This window comes from Achroia grisella, unplaced genomic scaffold, assembly GCF_030625045.1.
Source record: "Achroia grisella isolate CSIRO2021 unplaced genomic scaffold, CSIRO_AGI_Agris_v1 utg2946, whole genome shotgun sequence".
Taxonomy (NCBI): domain Eukaryota; kingdom Metazoa; phylum Arthropoda; class Insecta; order Lepidoptera; family Pyralidae; genus Achroia; species Achroia grisella.
In genome coordinates, this window is record NW_026712782.1 from 805,652 (window position 1) to 825,735 (window position 20,084).

Genomic DNA, 20,084 nt, shown 5'->3' on the forward strand with positions numbered 1-20,084 from the left:
TCTTCTATGCAGAAATCATGGAAATGCAAAATAATCAATGTCTTGAATAACTGCCTAAGAGGGCGGGCCTCAATAACGCATTTGTATTGGCTTTTCTATTTCGGAAACTGTCTTTTATACTTTAACTTAATCGCATATATTTTCAGTTATTAGTCACTGCTATACCTTGATTCCGAAAAATATTGCAAGACCTTGATTTCAATTTTATTTACGTCCAAAGTTAAAATGGTACAAGGAAAGAGAACGCACCTCAATGCATTTTAGACAGCAATTATGTAAAGATAAATGAGCATTTAAAAATAATCATTGTGAGAATCTATGAGAATAATAATTCTGTTTCTACCAGTGTAGTCTAGTAGACGTCCGAACTGCAAAAAATATATAATTACCGTAATTTTCAACTGTAATTTTGTCTGTATCGAAAAAGAAAAGAAATATATACTAGAAACGAATATAATATCACTATGGAACACTTTGTGTGTAAACAAATTTAATTGAAATATACATTGAAATAATATTTTTTATAAAATCAACTATTTTAACTGTAGAACTGTCCGCATCCTTACTCCTTACTTATTATTAATATTATAAATGCGAAAGTAACTCTGTCTGTCTGTCTGTCTCGCTTTCACGCCAAAACTACTGAACCGATTTAAATGAAATTTAGTACGCAGATAGTCTAGACGCCGAGCAAGGACATAGGCTACTTTTTAATGCGTAAAAAGGGTTGTAAGGGGTTCAAAATGGAAATACAAGGTTATCCTTATGCGGTTGAATACTTATTCGTCATCTTTTCATTGCACTAGCTAACAACCAATCAACACATCGCGTGCGTTTGCGCCAATAAGGTATCCATCACAGAGAACAAAACCCCAGATAACATAATGTAAAACGAAAAATCTTGCCGGAAACATGACGTTGACGTTTAGCGAAAATATTGTTTTTGACACTTTTTTATGATAAAATCATATATCGTGTGTATGTGTTTTTTCTTTAAACCTGAAATTGGCCGATTGCGAGACAAATTTGGCGATTTTTTTTTTTATTAATTTGTTTTACGGCTCTGGATACAGCCCAGTTTAGCCCAACTTAAAGTTTTACAATATAAATTACAAAAATTAAAGTCAATGTCAAATGTCAAATAATAATAAATGTCAAATGTTGTTTCTCTGTTCTGACGAACTTATTAAAAAAAACTTAATAACAATCACAATTTCTTCACATTTTATTATTTACATTTTTTAAAGAATGTTGTGGTGTGGCACTATCCGAAATTAAATTATTTACCCATTTTTGTAGGTTATACAGAAATAATGTGTGGGTGTTTATTTAAAAAGCATTAACACAAAATTAATAAAATATAGGTATTAATAAATATATGGTTGTTGTATCAAAATAGAATTTTCTTATTTTTCACTAAAATAAAAACTGTCTTTTTTATAAAATAAATGACCTTTTCATTGTGTCATATATTATGAAACTATTTAAATTATTTAGCTGATTGTAAGAAACAAAATGTTGGTTTGTAGATTAATACTGTAAAATTACTATTTGTACGGAAACGATAAAAATATATTTTTGTGCTGCGACAAAAACTAATATTATAAATGCGAAAGTAACTCTGTCTGTCTGTCTCGCTTTCACGCCAAAACTACTGAACCGATTTGAAGGAAATTTTATATACAGATAGTCTAGACCCTGAGAACGGACATAGGCTACTTTTTAATGCGAAAAAAGGGTTGTAAGGGGTTAAAAGGGGGGATGAAAGATTGTATGTAAGAATCGTCATTTTTGAAGCTAGAAGCTTGAAACTTATTGTTGAGACTGTTGATTAAATATAAATACATATGACATTCATTGTTTGTAAAAAAAGTACCATTAAGGGGGTAAAATAAAATAGGGTATGCAAGTTTTTATGTAAACACGTCATTTTTGAAGCTAGAAGCTTGAAACTTATTGTTTAGACTGTTGATTCAATATAAACACATATGAAATTCATTGTTTGTAAAAAAATTACCCTTAAGGGGGTAAAATAAAATAGGGGATGCAAGTTTTTATGTAAAATCGTCATTTTTTAAGCTAGAGGGTTGAAACTTATTTTTGAGGCTGTTGATTAAATATAAATAAATATGACATTCATTGTTTGTAAAAAAAATTACCCTTAAGGGGGCAAAATAAAATAGAGGATGAAAGTTTTTATGTAAAATCGTCATTTTTGAAGCTAGAAACTTGAAACTTAAGTTTGAGGCTGTTGATTAAATATAAATAAATATGACATTCATTGTTTGTATAAAAATTATCCTTAAGGGGGTAAAATAAAATAGGGGATGATAGTTATTATGTAAATTCGTAATTTTTGAAACTAGAACAATAAAACTATTTTCATTGGTTCTTTTTGGGTAGATTTACACCCGGACAAAGAATATAGGGTACTTTTGAATGTGAAAAAAGGATTGTAAGGGGGTTGCAATGGTACGCTGTATGAAGAATCGTCATTTTTTAAAACTAGAAGTTTGGGACTCATTTTTAGCCTGTTGTTTAAATATCAATAAATATGACATTCAATGTTTGTAAAATTTTTACTCTTAGGGGGAGGGGGGGTAGTAAAATAAAATAGGGAATGAAAGTTATTGTGGAAATTTGCTGTTTGTGTGGTTGTGGAAGCTAGAACGATTAAACTTTTTGCTTTGTCTTTTAGAGTTAGTTTATTAAATACCTTAATGATATTATAAATGTGAAAGTAACTTTGTCTGTTTGTCTCGCTTACACGGCAAAAATACTGAACCGATTTAAATTGAAATTTGAAACAGACATAGATAGACTAGATCCTAAGAAAGGACATAGGTTACTTTTTAATGTGAAAAAGGGTTACAAGAGGATTGAAATGGTAGATCCAAGGTCATATAGATGTATCGTCATGTTTAAAGCTAGAAGCTTGAAATTTATTTTTTAGCCTATTGATTAAATATTTATTTTTATTATTTATCATTTTTTAAGCTAAAATGATTAAACTTATTTATTAGACTTATATTGTGTTGAGTTAAATAATTTTTCATTATTACGCGTCTTTGACATTAATTGAGAGATGTTTCGTAAGCATGGGTGGAGGGGGTAAGAGCTTTGCTTACTTTTGCTGACAACGGGGGATGGGGGGTAAATAATTGTGTATTTAAATATGTAAACTGAAGCACGGTTTCTAGATAACATGATAAAAAAAACAAATTTCCGGTTGTTAAGATCCATAATAATCTTTGTTCAAGAAAGCTAGGCGCTATGGGCGCACCTACTAAAGCTCGGCGTACGAACTAATACATCGACAAGGTATGCGCTACAAACATACTAAGTTACCATATACCGACTTGATGTTATGCGGGTTGTTAATATAATTTATAAAGCATATTATATACATTTGCTCAGAGATATACTAAAGTATGCGTAAAATCAGATTCAAGAAGAGAACACTGCGCACTATAAAACTGAAGCAGTAAATACAAACAACACTAAGTTATATGGTTATTTCAACAAGTGAGTCAAAATCTTTCAAAACATTTTTAAAGTAAATGTGTTGCCTAATTGTTGTTTTGTATTATTAAAATAATAACTTATATTATTAAAATAAATGTTCGGTTATGTATATTTCTTTAAATGACGTCTACTTAGTATTATAAATATATGTATGGCAATACTTTTTAATAAACACATTTATAAACAGTGTTCTCTCTTGATTTCTTGGCTTTGATAGGTAGGATAATATATTATACACCTTAACCTAGTTAATTCTCTAATATAATATGTTATGTCGAGGTATATTCTAAACTTTTATTCCACATATTATTTTACAATATATATAATTATTGTCCAGATACATAAGACCAGCAATACACTTGCAGCAAGTGTAACACATATAGTAAGTGTATTAGGTACCTGTGCAAGCGGCGGGTGCGCTTGGTGGCGATGCACGTCTGAATTCATTTCCCTGACACCTACCACGCCTGTTTACACTTCATCATCTGAAAAGAAACAACATAAATACTTTAAATAACAAAATCCAATGATACATTTATAACATAATTTGTCAAAATAACTTTGATAGCTATACGTAAATATCTGTTCTAATGTGTCTCCGCCTTCATTAATGTTAGCTTATAAGATAGTTATCATTGAAATTGTTCAGAAATTTGTGGTTGTTTTGTTTCACAGAATCAAGTACAGACATGTTCCAAATTCACGACAGAAATAAGCCTATAACCTACCTTTTTTACGTTCTTGAATATTGTATGGTTTAAAATGCAAAATGATAACATTTGTGACATAAAAAATCGTAAGAATATAAACAGTAGAACTTCTGCATATGGCATGGCGGTTTCGTAGGAATACTGGTTATACGGTTGTATAATTAAATATTATGGCTTCGTAAACGTTATGTAGGTCACTTGGCGCCACTCTTCTCGTATACGTATAGTACAGACCGTACGAGTAGACGTCATCGCCACGAAAGCCCATGTTTCGATGATAATTTACTATGATTTCGCTTAGAAAATGTAAATAAATTTACTTGTGAACTCTCCAGCTTGTATATTCATACCCATTCCAATACAGCTGATAGCTATAATTATTCCATAGTTTACTTTTTCCAAAAGTTTATTACTAACAGTTCTAAATACACGGTGTATTTTATACAGTTGGAATATCGAGATGACGGCCCATCTAACATATATGACGCCGTTTTTATATGAACTTTGATAATTTCGTTATCCACTTTTCTTCTATAAACTGTCTCTGTGAAGGCACTATAAAATTGGTTTGTATAATGCCTCTGAATGTTTCGGTCAAACTATATAAAACATATTTAGTAAAGAGTGAATACAGAACTAAGTTGTTATAAAAATTACGCTTAAATTATTCTGAAGGTTATACATTTATATTGCGTTGTGAACATTACTTAAACATACTTATAAGAATAAACTATGACTACATTATGTATGACAATAGTATTTACTGTATTATAAAACTCATAAACAAGTACATGGGGGGAGTGGCTTGCTGATTCACTCGTCCTCTAGTCGATAATGGACGGATAGAATTAACAAGCGGCGGCGGACCGTGACGACTATCGCGAGCATTGTAGCTCTTCTGGGATATTAACTGACCATCTGTGTTACGTAACTTCGCATATTATGAACACACAGTCCATGAACGTTACCATCGCAATACTAGAGCAAATTGAAGATACTTTTATTTCTTACTTTGTTAGAAATATTTTATATATTTTGGAGAGCTTCTAAATGAACTTTCAAATTTGTACCTATATAACTTTTATAAATTATACATATTATATTATTTTTAAAGGAATACTTCATGAAAACCGTTATTACCTTATAGTAATTCTTCAAACATATCTATTTTCTCACTAAAGCAATATGGAAAACATAAATAATTTTAAATACCTTTATACAAATTGTGCAACAATGTGGATTAATTAATATGAAATTATTCTTTCTTTTATTTTGTTTCTTATTTAAAGTTGTTCCTTTTTATTGTATTATATAAGCGTATTCTACCTATATGTATTTTGGTTTGAGTTGACTTTAGCCTTTACAACTAAACACCGCATACGTGGATGAGGATTAGTTACATTTATAAGACTAGTGGCAGGAAAGATTGTATAAAAAAGTAACAAGACCTAGGCAAATTTCGTAGTTCCTTGCAGTCACATATAAATTGACTTCAATTGTAAATAGCTGGGTTATTTTGATATATAGAAAAAAAATACTGACCTAATTTAAGTGACAGTGACAGAGTAATTTAAGTGAGTTATTTATGCGACAACAACAACACTATTGCAAAACTAATGCAAGTGGCTGTTTTTTTCACTTTTTTTGCGTTTCGTGCCTGCACGCATCGTTTCATATCTTTACATGGATGAGTTTTCTATTGTTTACTGTTGTTATTATCATGTAACTTCAACGTAACATGTCACGGTCAAATGGACGTAATGACTTATGTTATGAATATAACATTATAGCACTGGGACAACAATTTCGCGCAAGAATTTAAGTTTTCTTTTTTAATTATGTTAGATAATCTCTATTACCTTTAAATATAATAAAATCGCAGTCGCGGCAATATGAAAACTGTCTGTTAGGCTGTTTTTTCACTCAAACATTTGTTAATTTTCTTATTAATAAACTAATAGATGACATTGTACAAATGCATAAATCATTTTGATTATTATCGATATATGATGATGTCTACTAAGGTATACACGAACGAACTCGTAGGCCACACTATAAGTAAATCAATTTATTCTAAACTCAGAATCTAGAATATACTACTAATATTATTATTACTAATACTCTATTACTATTATCTGAAATATATTATACCATTTTTGTAGGCGTATGGACGATAGACGTGTTTTCCTGTATAACCGTATAAATATTTCGTTTTACATTTTATCTTCAGAAACGATAAAACCAATAAATACATGGATCAATTTTCTTATTTCTTTCGATTTATCTACTTATTTTTGGTTTATATAACACTAGCCATCCGCCCAGGCTTCGCACAGTCTACATGTATTATACATATAAACCGTCCTCTTGAACTGTCTTATTGCTAAAAATCGCATTAAAATTCGTTGCGTAGTTTAAAAAGGGTACAGCCAGCGGAAGTAACTTCACTTTAGACTATATAAGGTAACTATACAAATTGCCATTATGAACTCCTTTGTCCTTAATCAAGAATTTGCACAATCATGGCTTTGTTACTTATTACTTTAAATTATAGGACTAGATATGACATATATTTATATTTACTCTTTGATAACAATGAACTACCCAGTAGGGAACAAATACAGTGTACATTAAAACCAAATAATATGAACATTATTATTATATCACATGTTTAGTATATATATATATATATATATATATATAAATATCCCCTTGGGCACTTTGTGGCTCAGACGTGCCGTATAGGTAGTTTTTTGTTGATCCTTTTTCACTTGTTGATCCGGAGGCCTTTTGTTGATCTAATGCCAGATGACCATATATAAATGTTGATCCGTTTTGAGCCACAACTGTCACGACGAGTAATAATAATAATTAAGCGATTTATACACGATTTTATACAAATCCACCTTTTTGGCATACGACCACTTCTTGATCTAATTCAAACGGGCCAATCAGGGTGCAGCATTTGCCAAGGGCTTCCTCATTGGCACGTTTGGGCTACTACATTATGGCTACAGTAACTTAATAATGTCTAGCTAGTATTTCAAGAATAATAGTCTATCTAATCTAAATATTTATAGAAATCAGTCTGGAGTAACGTGACTCCAGATCAAACCTCAATACTTGTTATTTTTTGGATGGGAATCTTTTCTTTTGTAACAACGTTACTGAGCGAATAAAGAGAAGACGCAACGGCGGATCAGGGGGAGCGTCATGGAGGTCATGGGAGTCATGGGGGCGTCATGACTCTCCCCCCCCTAAAGGTACATATACCAAAATAACTATTTTTATAATTTTAGTCTGTCTGTCTGTCTGTCTGTTCCGGCTAATCTCTGAAATGGCTGGACCGATTTTGACGGTACTTTTTTTGGCAGGTAGCTGATTTATAAGGAGTAACTTAGGTTACTTTTATTTTAGAAAAATAAAGTTAAATTCCACGCGGACGAAGTCGCGGGAACACCTTGTTTTTAATAAAAACATCTTTTTTGTGGTACTTGAGAATGTTGAAGCCTGTTGTTTGTAATATTGAAATAACCGTTTTTTACTACTTGCATATGAATATAAATACGGTACATACACCAAAATAACATATTTTACAATTTTTGTCTGTCTGTCTGTTTGTTCCGGCTAATCTCTGAAATGGCTGGACCGATTTTGACGGGACTTTTTTTGGCAGGTAGCTGATGTAATAAGGAGTAACTTAGGCTACTTTATTTTAGAAAAATAAAGTTAAAAACCACGTGGACGAAGTCGCGGGAACAGCTAGTGTATAATATATTAGAGATACCTACGTGTTTTTTTATTGATGACTAGCTGTACACGGGATTTCGTCCGTGTTGAATTTAACTTTATTTTTCTAAAATATTGTTAAATTCCACGCGGACGAAGTCGCGTGTACAGCTAGTTGTCGGTAGTCTAGCGATTTATAGCTGACTGCTTTGATTCCTGCTTGGTGGTCGAGGGTTCGATTCCTCGCACGCTGCAAACATTTGTATTCATGAGTATGATTGTTTGTAACGGTCTGGGTGTTTTCTATGTATAGATAATATATATGTATTTACGAAAAAAAATCTTTGTATTTATATCAGTACCCATAACATAATCTTCAGCTAGCTTAACTTTGGTCTAGATGAAGCTGTGTGAATTGTCCTGAGATTACTATTATTACTATAATAAATCTTTTCAAATCAGCCGATGTTTATTTTTGCCATAATACGTGCTGTTACCATGTGATAATATTACGTACGTACTTATTAAACTATTAACTTATTATTAAATTATTAACTATTTATACTGTTTTAAATGTGATGCGTTCATTATTTATATTTCCTTTGAATTAAAGACAAATGTATATATATATATATATTTATATACACTTGCACACTTAGTTGATCCAGCCACGATCCGTAGATATTGCTGATCCACTGTCTCTCTCTTTCTATCACTATCTTTGTATTCTAATATGCGTTCCGGCCGAGACCATGCGTTGTTGCCAAATGTATTCGTCGATAGTAGTAGATACTTATACTCGATATATATTTTTTCAACAATTTCCTGCAATAGTGAATCCGTATCGGCATTTTTTTTAAATGCACAAAGATTTTTTGGCTCTGAATATATTTAAAAATCATTTACTTATGTGTTGATGAATTTATATACTAGTACATGAAGTACCTAATACTTGTTTTGATTTGAATAGGTAGCGATATTATGAATTTATTATACGTAATCTAAAGATTTTGACGAAATAAAAGTAATTAGTTATCTGTTAACCTTGACTTCATGCTGGCACCAGTATTATCAGATGATGAACATACTCTTCGAAAACTTACAGCAGAAATATCGTGTTTGGACTCATTAGATAGGTCTCGATGAATAGAGTTTAAAAAACTTAAAATAAATGGTACATTAGAAATAATGTATAAAAACCCCTTACGTAAAATTCAACCACTTTAAACTTAATAATAATAATAATTAGGAAAAGAGAAAAGCTATACATGCACTGAAAGTAATTGATGCCTTCCACACAATATTTTCAGTATTAAACAACTCTGTTTGTTCAGTAAAAGTGTAAATACACTGGTAACCTTTAATCATATTTTATATGCAAACATTACATATACAAACACTAAAGTTTTATTTCAGAATAGCCAATAGTTTTCAAGAAATAAGTCTTTGAAATTGTACGTGTAACTTATATATATACCTACTAGTTTTTTCACCATAACAAACAACACCAATATGGCCTAGTTAGTAGTATACCTGTGTACCAATTAATAATAATAGTAATCTCAGGACAATTCATACAGCTTCATCTAGACCCAAGTTAATATATTATGTTATGGGTACTGATATAAATACAAAGATTTTTTTTCGTAAATACATATATATTATCTATACATAGAAAACACCCAGACCGTTACAAACAATCATACTCATGAATACAAATGTTTGCAGCGTGCGAGGAATCGAACCCTCGACCACCAAGCAGGAATCAAAGCAGTGTGCTAGCTAAATCGCTAGACTACCGAGATAGCTGTACACGCGACTTCGTCCGCAATTCTTATATTTTAGAAAAATAAAGTTAAATTCAACACGGACGAAATATTACAGCTAGTCATCAATAAAAAAACACGTAGGTATCTCTAATATATTATACACTAGCTGTTCCCGCGACTTCGTCCACGTGGTTTTTAACTTTATTTTTCTAAAATAAAAGTAGCCTAAGTTACTCCTTATTACATCAGCTACCTGCCAAAAAAAGTCCCGTCAAAATCGGTCCAGCCATTTCAGAGATTAGCCGGAACAAACAGACAGACAGACAAAAATTGTAAAATATGTTATTTTGGTGTATGTACCGTATTTATATTCATATGCAAGTAGTAAAAAACGGTTATTTCAATATTACAAACAACAGGCTTCAACATTCTCAAGTACCACAAAAAAGATGTTTTTTTATCAAATAAACAGTTTTTATTAAAAACAGCACTTCGTCCGCGTGGAATTAAATTTATTTTTCTAAAATAAAAGTAGCCTAAGTTACTCCTTATAAATCAGCTATCTGCCAAAAAAAGTACCGTCAAAATCGGTCCAGCCATTTCAGAGATTAGCCGGAACAAACAGACCGACAGACAGACAGACAAAAATTATAAAAATTGTTATTTTGGTATATGTACCTTATATATATTCATATGCATGTAGTAAAAAACGGTTTTTTCTATATTACAAACAGACACTCCAATTTTTATTAAATGTATAGATGTATAGATTATTATTTATTTATTTATTTATTTATTCATCCAAAATAATACAAATTGTGTAGGATAACGTAATAGTAACATTACAGTAAAATTTTGTCAACAACATAATAGCAACTTAAACATTAAATCTCGGTATATCTATAGACTAGTTGGCCCCAGCGACTTCGTCCGCGTGAAATTTTATTTTATTTTTCTAAAATAACAGTAGCGTAAGTTACTCCTTATTACATCAGCTACTTGCCAAAAAAAGTCCCGTCAAAATCGGTCCAGCTATTTCAGAGATTAGCCGGAACAAACAGACAGACAGACAGACAAAACTTGTAAAATATGTTATTTTGGTGTATGTACCGTATTTATATTCATATGCAAGTAGTAAAAAACGGTTATTTCAATATTACAAACAGACACTCCAATTTTATTTACATGTATAGATGTATAGATTAAAAAAAAAGTAACAGTCATAAGGCTAGTCGTATGCCTAATATATATAATAATGTAATAAATTCATTTAAACAGAAAGAACATTATTTAAATTTGTAAATTTTTTACTGTCCTTCTCCTTTTTTCACATCTTTCTGTTATATCCATATAGTTCTCTCTATATTTTCTGATTTTCTTACTTTCAATTTGAGACTGTACTTATAATTTGATTATCGGATCATTATGTATTTACTTATATATAATATTTATACATTTATGGGTTATATTTAGATATATATTTATGTATGTATATTGTTATTTTTTTATAGAAATGTATATTTTGCTTATCTTTATTATCTTTATAAATCTTTTTTTGACATTTCTTATTTATATTAGTGCACCGCCAATAATCTTTCGCTGCACCACTCATGGTTGCCTGGTAAATAACGCGGCAAAATATTAAGTCCGCCACATGTACAAATTTTTTTGTGCATTAAAGTTAAAGAAATAAAAAAATACAATACTGTTTAATGAAAATGCGTGTTGTCTAGTGCTTTGAGATGTATCAAAATAAGGTCAACAAAAAAGTCCGTGATGGTATATGTCTATCTCTTAAGGATAACCAACAATAACCATTTTTTATCTTTTACATTTTACGGGATTTTTTTTTATCGTATGTTTCCCTTAAAATCATGTAAACTATGTTATTATGTCATAATCTAAAGAAATAATAATATTTTATAGTGACATATCCACTATAAAATACCAAAAAGTAGCAATGTAATTCGTTACGCGCGAATCGGGTGTTATAAGGTCAAAGGTCGGTGCACCCCGCGTATTTGATAAATAGTGCTTCTCTGGATGTCTTTAAGAGAAAACGGCAGTATGTACGTGTATATGTACAAGTCCTTAAGTGTTAAGTTTTTCAAATGTACATACAGTAAAGAATAAATATTTTTAAGTACAGTACTTACGTACATTAATATAATACCTACTTTTTACTTGTATCTATTGTTATCAAAATTAAATTATAAGTTCTTAACTTGACCACGACTATGTGACCCTCTCTTGGCGCCAAAACGAGTGAAAAAATGAACAGCATACGACGACGACGCAGTACCTATAGAGTGGAGCAACTGCTTATTCAGTTTTATTCAACTATTTAGTCCCTCCACCGTTACAATGAATGGAGGCGGATATTACAATGTACGTAGCATTGCGAATATAAAATATCTAGATTAGGTATAATAAATTCATAATTCATAGGCCGTTACGGTATCAGAGCCAAAGTCTTCTTTCTTTGTTTATGTACTGTTAGATGCGACAGCGACTTTGTTTTTATATTACAATGTAATGATTGATATACCTAAAATAAATAAAATATCTGAGGTTTGGACAAAAATTCAAAAGGTACTTAATTTTTAAAAAGTATTTTGAAAATACCTATTTTGCATTTAGTATTTGTAATACAAAACACAAAACTATTTTTGTTTTTAGAGTGACATTTCTATGAATTCACTGTCGATAGCGAGCGGTGCGATGGAAAAAGATAACCGTTTATAAAAATATAATAAATAACCCTGGACAATTAACACAGACTGATACTGAACTGATATAAATAGATATTTTTATTTTGTAAATACATATATAATATACATATAAAACACCCAGACCGATGAAAACAATCGATGACCGATGAGTACAAATGTTTGCATCGTGCGAGAAATCGAACCCGCGACCATCGGATGTAAAGCGGTGTGACCACCGAGGCAATCGAAATATATAAATAATCTTATGAATTTAATTTATTCTAATTTGTTTATGTGCGCGGGGTGCGGTGTACGGTGCTCCCCCCTGCCTCCACCGTTGCTGGAGCTTGCATGTATGGAGCATTGCGAATATAAAATATCTAGATTAGTAAATTCATAATTGATAGACCGTTACGGTATCTATATATATTCGGATTAAAATAAGTATCGCAGTAAGGACCAGTATATAAAGTGATCAACACAATTAACTGATTTTTGAAATATATATACAGAGCCAAAAAGTCTTTGTGTATTCAAAAAATATCTAATTTGTTTGTGTGCGCGGGGTGCGGTGTACGGTGCAGGGGGGACCCTGCCTCCACCGTTGCTGGAGCTTGCATGTATGGAGCATTGCGAATATAAAATATCTACATTAGTAAATTAATAAAGTCATAATTGATAGACCTTTTTTTTTTTTTTTTTTTTTTTTTTTTTTTTTTCTCGACTGGCAACATTACCGATAACTGTCTTTGTCAGCTGGCCGTAATAATTAAATACTTTTATATAATTTACTACTCGATTTTTTTAGTGCAATTGATATAATTAGTGAGTTTAAGCTATAAGAAGCATCTATTGTTGTTTGTGTTCATTTTTATATTGTATTTGTGTACAAAAATCGACACAAATATTTCCTACCGGTCAACTGTCAAAGTTCGTAATAAACTTATATTTACATCAATCTTGTATATGTTATCGCGTAATTCAATTTAAATTATTATAACATTCCTTTATTATTACTTGTTTTGTGTTACATGTTAATATTGTGGTAATTTTAAAAGTGAATTCAAGTTGTGCGTCGAGGAAAAAAAAAAAAATTACCCACTAACCAAATATTATTGTAAGTACTAACTGTAAGTTCTTACATATAATAATCTTTAGTATTGTTATTTATATTTAACATATTTACTAACATTACTTACATATTATATATTTATAAATAAATTTTATTGTAAGGAAATAGCACAAGTTTTAAATTCCATTTAATTCCTTTATATTTAAATTTATTACTCAGCATATTTAATAATGATGTCCCGAAGAGCCTGTGATCTTGATGCTAAACTTAAGGTGGCACTCGTTGAATTAAAGAAAACCCAAGACTTGAATAAAGTATTGTTACAGGAACAGGATGATAGTGAAATAGAGATGAAATCTCTATTTGACAAATATGTGGCCCTGAAGGGGGAACTTGTAAACATTAATGTATTCTGTGAAGACCTACGCGTTGACAGGGATAGACTTCAGGAAATTGTTAATGAATATGATCACTGCAGGGACACATATGAGTCAAATCTACAGCGTATCACTCACCTCGAGAGACACCTTAAGGAAGCTCAAGCACATAGTGAATCTATGTTGGAACACAAACGGGTGAGTAGCTATAATAACACCTTAGATCTGTATACAGAATTGTTAAATGTCACTTGTGATCAAAAGTCTACTCAGCCGTTGGTGACCATAGATTTAACAAATACACCCAGCTCAAATAGTTGTACTAGTCAATTTAATAGTGTCAATAAATTAAAAAAATATATAAAAATAAACAAATTTATTAAAAAATCAGAAAAGTTAGTGAGAACTCATACTAAATGTTTAAAATCTATAAATATTAGAAGACAAAAATTAGACCTGTTACAAGAACTTCAAAATTGTAAAACAAATTTACATGATAAGGATTTAGAACAAAATAAATTAAAGAGTAAAATTCAAGAGTTGGAATCTTTATTATATAATTTAACAAATAAATATGAGTGTGCTCAACATGAAATTAATAACTATAGTAAATCACTGGATAAATTAATAGAGTTGGGTAATTACAACATGGAGCGGTTCACCTCATTGACAGAGAAATGTTGTTGTGAGACACCTGAATCTCCTAGATCTTGTCAATATAGCCCTAATGGAAATAACAATAAGTCAATCACATCAGTCTTGACTGAGTCAATCACTCCTTGTTCAAATTTACTCAATTCTAACTTGTCTTTAAAAACTGATAATTGTAATGTTGCACCAGTACGAAGGACAATTATTTATTCAGATGAATATGGTAAGGGTTTGGGCCGTTCATTATCAGAAAGTTTATCTCAACATGTTATAAATAATTGTCTACCTGGTGCTTCATTGCCTAATATTTTAAATAAGGTGGTTAATGGTAGGTATGATAAGTTAACCACATTAGTCATTGCTTTAGGCAACTGTTTAAATGTAAAAAAAAGTCATGTCATTAAACTTGTAAACTCTTTGCTTAATATTGCTGAGCTGGGCATAGGTAAAATAATTTTATGTGCATTTCCTTACTGTCATTCTCTGACTATTGAACAAAATAAGTTCATATATTATATTAATAATTTAATTTATAATATGACTTGTCGTCATAATGACTTTTTATTTTTTGATAGTAACAAATTTGTTACAAACTTTTGTATGACTGGAGATAGATTTTATCTGCCTAAAAAACAAATAAGAAATATAGCTAGTTTACTAGCTTATAATATAAATGACCCCATTATAGGTAATATAATGGGTTGCACTAATCCAATTAGTAGTATTTGTACTAATGTTAATACTAAACATTCTGAAAATATTGACATAAATATTGATTCTAGTAAGAATCCTTTTATTTACAATAATTTAAATATGACTGCAGATTTAAACTGCTGAAAAAGACAAAGGGAAAGCTATCAGAATTGAAAATTGTTCACCAGAACATACAAAGTTTTCTCGGCTGTGAATTAATTATTCAATTGTTTTTAGAAAAAAATAATATAGATGTTCTATGTTTAACTGAACATTGGCTCAAAGTGAGCAATATGATGTTAAGCTTAAACAATTATAATATTGTCAGCTGCTTTAATAGAAAAATAGTAAATAGAGGAGGTTCCATGATATTGGTGAAAAATAATATAAAAGTAAAAGAACGTAGTGATATTGGCAATCTTTCCGTTGAGTGTTGTATTGAAATTTCCTGTGTGGAACTAGAAAATTATATATATATGTGTATATAGACCTCCAAATAGTGATTATAATTTATTTGAAGAGGTAATGGAGGATATTTTAAAAAGAGTATTTAATATTAACAAAAAATTTATAGTGTGTGGTGATTTCAATGTTGACATTTTATCACATAACACCACAAAAACTAAATTAATGAGTTTATTTCAATCTTTTTACTTGAGTAGTGTCTTCCACGAACCCACTCGTATCACAGCCACGTCTGCTACTTGTTTGGATAACATATTTAGCAACAGTGAATATTTAGATAAAATAATATTAAACAACCTTCCTTCTGATCACTGTGGTCAATTAGTAATTTTTCCAAATCACGTAAACAAAATTAGGAAAATTAATTTATTAAAAAGAGACTTGACTAGTTATAAGATAAATAAATTTAAAATATCAGTTCGTAGTAAATTAGATTTTTGTCCTCAATCTGATGAACCAAACAAACTTTATACAGATTTCTTCAATATTGTTTCTTACGAATATAATAAGGCTTTTAACAAAAAAACTATCAGTATTAGTAACAAAACAAAATTTTCAGAATGGGCTACAAAGGGAATTCTTAAAAGTAGAAATATATTATTTGATTTATATGATCAAAAAAAATACCGTTTCGATAGTACATTCGTAAATTATGTAAAAAGATACTCAAAAACTTTTAAAAAGGTATGTAATGTAGCAAAGTCTAATTATCTAAATAAAAAAATTAAAGAATCCAAGGATAAGATTAGGACAGTGTGGAATATTATTAATAAAGAAACTGGCAAAGTTAAAAGTCCATATAATGATTTTACGTTAAATTATAATGATAAACTAGTAACTTTATTGACATTGCTACAATTACGAAAACATTTAAACAATTAAATTTAAAAAATACTGAAGACCATTGGGGCATGTCTGTTAAAGTTATTAACACCGCTATAGATGTTATTGCTCCATATTTAGTAACTATCTTCAATAAATGTATTTTTGACGGTGTTTTTCCCAATTTAATGAAACATAGTAAAATAACTCCACTTTTTAAAGGGGATAAAACTGAAGTAGGTAATTATAGGCCCATTTCTATCTTACCAGTACTAAGTAAAGTGTTTGAAAAAATTATGCTCAATCAGATGCTTCACCACTTTAAAATAAATAGACTGCTTCACAGTCGGCAATTTGGTTTCACGGCCGGTAAATCAACTACTGACGCTGGTGTAGCTTTAATGAAACACATTTTTGACTGTTGGGAGAGGTCACAGGATGCTATCGGTGTATTCTGTGACCTCTCAAAAGCATTTGATTGCGTTGATCATGAAACACTCTTACTCAAATTAGAATATTACGGTATTAGATATGAAGCACTATGCATGATGAAATCCTATCTAAATAATAGAATGCAAGTTGTTGAAATAAATGGTGTAAAGTCTGAGGGAACTAGTATTAAAATGGGTGTTCCTCAGGGCTCTATTCTAGGTCCTTTCTTATTTTTAGTTTACATAAACGATCTTCCTTATATGGTAGAAAAGATAGCTGACATAGTTCTGTTTGCTGATGATACTTCATTAGTATTCAAAGTCAATCGACATATTGATGATATGGACGAAGTAAACGGTTCTCTCTCTTATGTTTTAAAATGGTTTACGGCAAATAATATGCTACTAAATGCAAATAAAACTAAATGTATCAAATTTACTCTCCCCAATGTAAGGCCGGTAGATTCAAAAATCGTATTGGACAATAAATCTATTAATTTTGTTGACGATACTGTATTTCTAGGTATCACATTAGATTCCAAGTTGCAATGGGGTGCTCATATTACTAAATTGGCGAGTCGACTTAGTTCTGCCGCTTACGCGGTAAGAAGAATTAGACAATTAACAGACGTGGCAACGGCTAAACTTGTCTATTTTAGCTATTTCCATAGCATTATGTCGTATGGTATTTTGTTATGGGGCAAAGCAGCTGATATAAATACAATATTTACTTTACAAAAGAGGGCCATTCGCTCCATTTATGGTATGGGTTCCAGGGAGTCATTGCGAGAGTGTTTTAAGGAATCAAATATATATTCCTTCTCAATACATTTATGAAAATATCATCTATGCCAGAAGGAATATAGACAGTTTCAAAAGAGTTAGTGATTGCACTAATAAAAGCTTACGTAACAATAACAAACTGATTTTACCTAAATGTCGTTTGGCTAAAGTTAGTAATTCGTTTTATGGCAATTGCGTAAGGTTTTACAATAAAATACCAGAGTCTGTTATAAATCTGCCAGAAAAAAGATTTAAATGTCAAATAAAACAGTTCCTTTGCAAAAAAGCTTACTATAAAATTGAAGAATTCGTTAACGATAATAATGTTTTTATAGAAAAACTTTAAATCTATAGCACTGACAATATTATCTGATTACATTAATAATGAGTGCGTAGCGACTTCTATGTTGATTATCGCATGCCTCTTACTTGTTATACTGTAATTATTTATATAAAAAAAAAACATCTATTAAAAAGAGCAACACACAAGTTTCTTGTGATGAATCTGCATTCCGAATGAGTGGTAGAATCAAAATATGACTATTCAAAATTCATTACAAGCACTGTAATGAGTTTATTTGAATAAAGATTATTTCTATTCTATTATATTCTATTGTTACGGTATCTATATATATTCGGATGAAAGTAAGTATCGCAGTAAGGAAATTATATAAAGTGATCAACATAATTAATTGATTTTTGGAATATATTCAGAGCCAAAAGTCTTTGTGTAAAACAAAAATTTAGCCGTTCGGAGCCATTCAGTCACGAATTATTAGTAAAAAAAGTGTCGAGTATATCGTACTATCGACGAATATATATGGCCGCATCGCAAAATAGAATGCGACGTTGCCATATGATATATACGCGATAGAGGTCAAGTTATTCAGTGCAAAAGGTGGAATCGGCAAGTGTTTAGGTTGTGGCGTGATCAACAAAGTGCCCAAAGAGGTGTTTATATATATATATATATATATACTAAACATGTGAGCAAGTTACCTGCGACATTAAACTAATAAAGAATGAATATGTGGCAGCCACTAAAAAGCGTGTAAAGAAATACGTAGAAACAAGAAAACGTGAGGGCCGTAACTGTAATAATATAATAACATGTCCAATAATACTGAATAATATAACGTTCCATATAATTCATTACAAGACAAAGAAACAACTGTATACACATTAACTTCGTATAAGTACGTAAATACTCAAGAATTGTTAGTGATAATACGAGTACGTGTATGTATTTAAGAGATCCACAACTTTCGGCACTAAATGTACGCTTTCAATGATGACAGTGAATAACTGTTACTTCTTCATTATTTTACCTTAAAAAATGAAAATATTAATTGATAAGGTTAAATAATTACTTCAAATAACTCCACGACTCACTATGCTAAGGCAAAGAGGTTTAATATGAATTGAAAAGTAACCTAAAAACAAATTAAAGATTAATTATTAAAATTATCTTAATACACATAATTAACAAAACGAGACAAAAGATACAAGCAAGTAAAAAAATTAGCAACTCAAAGGAAAATTATGGTAAATATACATAACTCTCTGTAATGAAAGCAAGAAAGAAAAATATAAGCGACTAAGTTATGTAATAATAATGAAAATAAGATTAATGTTTCGCAAACACACATCTTATCAATAAGTCATAACATTGGTAATATTTCTAGGGTTCCCAATAAAACTGAACATATATTCTGATGCATCTATGTACGTACGTCCGTCACACCTATACATTCACATACATTCCAGAAGATTCCAATATACGCGTTTAGAAATAGTGTAGTATTAGATACTATATTTATTGGGTTCACTCGTAATGTAATAGAAAATTTTTAATATATGATTCTATTTTACAGTTGGATGGATTTACTAATAGACTATATCCTGCGCTAAATATTCTATGTGTACGACCTGGATTATCATATTGAATATTTAGCAAAGCGGATGATCTTAACCGGGATTCATTTGGTTAATGTGTGTATACATCACGTATTTTATAAAATCTTTGCCTGGAACGATTGATATAGCTATTGATAAGTCTTTTAGGCACCTTAATTATATATTTACGCCTAGGTTCTAATGTGTCGAATATTTTCTAGGATCTACACAAATTTAAATTACTTTTCCATTCCGTTCTTACATAGGCACCTATAATAAAGATAGTTTAGCGTATAAGTACTACGTTGATAAAATCGTAAAATGGCTACAGTGTATTTAATTAGAATGTTATCTGTTCGTACTTTGCATACACAGAATAACTGTGTATCGTAATTTGTGAGTGCCGCAGGGAGACCGCGGTGGCAGTAGCGGTGTACGTAAGATGAAAGT

At 30.5% G+C, this 20,084-nt stretch overlaps 1 protein-coding gene across 1 annotated transcript in view; it reads right to left on the reverse strand.

Annotated features, from left to right (window-relative positions):
• Positions 1 to 20,084, reverse strand: part of LOC131843285 (tyrosine-protein kinase CSK) — a 41,934-nt gene that overhangs the window by 14,511 nt on the left and 7,339 nt on the right. The window contains exon 2 of the mRNA XM_059191919.1: positions 3,925 to 4,010. Coding sequence (XP_059047902.1) covers positions 3,925 to 3,972 — 48 coding nt within the window. The 5' untranslated portion in view covers positions 3,973 to 4,010. The remainder of the gene's footprint in view (positions 1 to 3,924; positions 4,011 to 20,084) is intronic.